This window comes from Castanea sativa, chromosome 1 (genome assembly GCF_040712315.1).
Source record: "Castanea sativa cultivar Marrone di Chiusa Pesio chromosome 1, ASM4071231v1".
NCBI lineage: Eukaryota > Viridiplantae > Streptophyta > Magnoliopsida > Fagales > Fagaceae > Castanea > Castanea sativa.
The window spans coordinates 11,390,235-11,395,010 of NC_134013.1; the positions used below are offsets into that span (position 1 = coordinate 11,390,235).

The window sequence follows — 4,776 nt, forward strand, 5'->3', positions numbered from 1 at the left end:
GGTCAATTGGAGGGTCCTTTGGGTTTACTCATTCAGTCAAAAGGTGTTTTAAACTGCACTAGTGTCTGGATAAAGCTCTGTAACTGTAACGCATGACAAAATATCTACTATTAGATAAACGAAAAAGAAATATATATACCTGAAAAGAGTTGTCCAAAGTCCAAACACATGATAATCATCTTATAATCCCTTTCACTACGAAAGCAGCGTGCCAACAACCCTGATGCTAGCTCCTGAACCACACGATAAACTTGTTAATAGACCAATTTCACACTTTTACAATATGTTAATATAATCGACTGTGATTTTGTAAGTGATCGATAAAAAGTAACAGCCTAACATGTATACATATATAAGTAGAGGTGAATAAAAAGTGTTCATCACTCATAATCCACTGTACCAACATGTTGTGAAGTTGGGGGGGTTTTCCTTAGATTTAATTGGTTAATGGAATCCTTGAATTCGGGTCAACCAGGAAAGATGCAATATATTTGTTTTGCCATTTATTAGTATATAGCAAAGGTGCACTTCTTAAAGTAAGACAAACACAGAAGTTAATCCAGAAATGGAAGAAGAATAAATAAACAAAGGGAAGGCAGTCCCACCACTCCACCCACTTTGCCTCCTTTATTATACCTTCTCTCTCGGATCTCCCCCTCTCCATAATACACACCACTGTGTGAAAGAGAGAGCTCGTTCTCTCTACTTTACTTCTCTATTCTACTACTATTTTTCTTGCTTTGCTTTGCTAGTAGCTCTTTATGGCTCTCTTAACTTTCTTACCAGAACCCTCTTCATCATCACAGACCAAAAACCAACAATCCAAACGCAAGAAAAAACAGCAAAAGAGTAATAAACCACAGCAACCACCATCTTCATGGGACCAAATCAAGAACCTGTTGACTTGCAAACAGATCGAAGGGTCAAAAGTGCACGACCCATCAAAAAACGGCACCGTTGGGACGTACTCGAAGCTAGGCTCTTCTTGCAGCTCCATATGTAACTTCAAAGACGTGGTTCATGGAAACACTAGGGTTGTTCACAGAGCTGATAACTCGCCCGAGAGTAGCACAGTGGGTCAGGAAACTGGGCTGCTGAGTCGGAAACCAGTTACATCCGGGTCGTCAACTCGGTCTGTATCTGGGTCATCAAGATCCAACGGAGGAGCAACGTACACGTCTTCTTCCAAAGGAATGCAATTTAGGAAGCTTTCTGGGTGTTATGAGTGTCACATGATCGTTGACCCAAGCAGGTAATGTTATCATTTTTTTTTTCTTTAATTTTTTTTTAGATTTTTAGACTTTTTTTTTTGTCATAATTAATTTTGAATTCTTGGTGGAGAATTAAAATTTACTTGACAAAATCAGGTACCCAATGCCAAGGTCCACCATGTGTGCTTGTTCTCAGTGTGGGGAGGTGTTTCCGAAGATTGAAAGCTTGGAGCTTCACCAAGCAGTTCGCCACGCTGGTAATTAAGATATTTTTATATTATTTTATATGTTATGAATTTCTAGCTAGATGAAGTCTATACATGTATTTAATACACCATTAATTGCATGCATATATATATGAGAATTAATTATCATTTTAAAAAATATATAGTAGAACTAATTCATGCTAACTACAAGTTTTTTTTTTTGGTCTCGCCAATTGAATTTTTATTTATCTTTCTATTATTATTTCTAGTAAAAATTTGTGAATTCCAGCTAGTTCAACTGGTAAATAAGAGATCTGGAGTTTAATTTCCACCTATACCAAAAATTAATGGGTGTCTTGGTCTGATGATAAAAATCTATCATTAAGAACGAACGCCATAGGTTAAAACTCTTTCTTAAAAAAAATAGTAAAAATTTAGTCTTCAAAATTATGATTACTAAACTACTAAACATCAGAGTGATATATTTGTTATAAAAAAAAAAAACTACAATTCACACGCGTTTCAATAAATTTCTTTATTTACCAAACAGAAAAAGGAACTTGTTCCTCTTTTCACTGTTGAGTAAAAACTAAAAACTATATTAGTCTGCTTTAATTGAAATTTGAAACATAAAATAGTCTCAGCTTGAAAAAGCTAAGAAAGATAAGCACACGAATTAATAAAACGGTAAAAGTAAAACGTCCTCATGTCTTGTCCCGTTCACCACAAGTTTTGCATAAAGCAAAAATCTAGATCACTTCCCTTTACACATATCCAATTACACGCTCACTTTTTAAACGGAATGAATTAAAAACTTGATTTTAAAATATAACACCCTAAGGTTATTTTAATAAAATTATTTAAGTTTTTTAAAAATACATATAAGGGAAAAAATATAGTAAAAATATTATTTAAATAAATACCCTTACCAAATACTCCATCATTTAAGCGTGGACTCGTCATTTCAGTTCAAAAAATGTGTATTTTTATCCGATCAGTAAATCTTTCATGACTTCACTTTATTAAGCGTCTTCTTTAATCTTTATATTCCGATCTCACGCGGTCACGGCAGGCCACTTCAAGATTGGAGGGTCCAACGACAGCTGTTCCTGTATAACGAAATTGAATGGTCTGGTACTCTGGTTTACCAAAAAAAAAAAAATTGAATGGTCTGACACCGTGAGCTGGCGAACTCTCATTGGTGGACACGACACGACACTCTCCTCACCCCCGTAACGTTAACTTTAAAATTTACTAAACTACTACACCCGTCGTCACTCGTCACTGACCCCACCGACCATCAAAGTCTTACCATCTAATATTAATGTCTTTATTTTCTTCCATTAATGACAAATTTTGTTTTTTTTAAATGGTACAGTATCGGAGCTGGGCCCAGAAGATTCGGGCCGAAACATAGTGGAAATAATCTTCAAATCAAGCTGGCTAAAAAAAGACAACCCCATCTGCAAAATCGAACGGATATTAAAAGTCCACAACACCCAAAAGACAATCCAACGGTTCGAGGACTGTAGAGACGCAGTGAAGAACCGTGCACTGACGAGCACCAGAAAGAACCCCAGGTGCGCAGCCGACGGTAACGAACTCTTACGGTTCCACTGTACGAGCCTGGGTTGCACCCTTGGCGCGCGTGGCTCGTCCAGCCTTTGCGGGTCCGTACCTGGGTGCGGAGTCTGCACCATAATCAGGCACGGGTTCCAAGGCAACAATCATAATAATAAGTCTGGTGGGGCTTTGGAAAGTAAGGGGGTTCGGACCACTGCGAGTAGTGGTAGGGCCCACGACTCGTTGGTTCAGTGTACCGATGGGCGTAAAGCTATGTTGGTTTGTCGTGTGATTGCTGGGAAAGTGAAGCGCGTTGCGGATGATACGGCGGCGGAGGAGGAGAGTGTGTCAGCTGCAGCTGCCTGTTACGACTCCGTAGCCGGCTCCGCTGGGGTCTACTCTAATCTGGAGGACCTTCTTGTTTTTAATCCTAGGGCTATTCTTCCTTGTTTTGTTGTTATTTACAAAGCTCTGGATTCTTAATTAATTATGGAAGATTATTTTATGGGACAGTCTCATTATTTGGACGTGCGAGACGGAGGGCTTGTGAGACTGTTACATAATATACATTCTTCTTAATTATATGGCTTGAAAAAGAGTGGCGTGTCCATTTGAGGTATAATAGAGTAATATTCATTTCATTTCTCTAATGTGGATGATGGATTTTATGGTAAATTTAGCTAATTAGATCCATGATTCATATGAGAGAATACTGATTAATTACCTCTCATAAACCTAGTTTGGAATTAGAATTTAAAATCCTCTCTATTTTGTTAATGAAATATACACAGAGATCAATTTGCAGGTTTTATAAAAATTAAAAATTTCACTTGATGATCTCTGCCTATTTCATACATAAATGGAGAAGATTTTTGAAGGTTTTTTTTTTTTTAGTTTGTTCTTTGTAGTGTAATAATCAGAGACTAGCTAATTAATCAACCGGTTAGCGAAACTTGCTGACCATGTCTTTGTGTTTGTTTTTTGTGTATATAATAAAATAATTTCTATATTGTTTCACATGGTAAGGGATTTTTTATTCTTTTTTAGTTTATTGGTTTTAGCCCAACTGCTCAACCGCATGCATGCGTATTTGTTAAAACTATTTTATTAATTAGACAGGTATACTATTTATAAAATAGAATTACGTCCATAAACAATTTTGTTTCCCTCAATGAAATCGACACTGAAAAACATGGTTCATGTGAGGAAGGGAGTATATTGCTATCTTAGTTTCAAAGCAACTGAACTTTATTTTTATGTGGGAGGTTGCGCAACGTTGTCATTGATTTGTAATCTTCAAATATCAATGGAGTTGTTGTCTAAATCACACACCTAAAGTCTTCATTTGCTTGCGGGTCACGTCGCTAGCTTACATAATCACACTCACAATTAATTGGAAGCCACAACAAAAAAAAAGATAAACTTCATAAATTGTTGAACTTGACCTCAAAAACCAAAGCATGCATTTTCTTTTTTATAAATTTAATGCACAATTTATTCTTAAGTAATTATATTCTGGTTTTTGTTATGGTGGTATATTCATCCTGCCACGTAATTATTAAAAATTCAGTTAGTCAAAGTACAACATTTTTTATAATATTGACATGATCTATTGTGAATGGTGTTGTAATAGATATCAATGACCATTCCTAATCAATATTTATATTTGTTGTTCAATGGTATACTTTTTTTTTGAGAATCTTGTTCAATGGTACTTCAAGTGCAAGATAAAAAAATATTCCTACTTGTATTGGAAGTATTGTAACTATAGTTTAATGCGTGGTTAGTTTAAGGCT

General features: G+C 35.9%; 1 protein-coding gene across 1 annotated transcript; it reads left to right on the forward strand.

Annotated features, from left to right (window-relative positions):
* The first annotated feature begins 559 nt into the window (after window positions 1–559).
* Window positions 560–3,621, forward strand: LOC142638811 (uncharacterized). Its single transcript, XM_075812879.1, has 3 exons — window positions 560–1,252; window positions 1,368–1,468; window positions 2,796–3,621. The coding sequence occupies exons 1-3, from the start codon at window positions 762–764 to the stop codon at window positions 3,461–3,463; spliced, it is 1,260 nt and encodes a 419-aa protein (XP_075668994.1). The 5' UTR covers window positions 560–761; the 3' UTR covers window positions 3,464–3,621.
* Window positions 3,622–4,776: the final 1,155 nt, after the last annotated feature.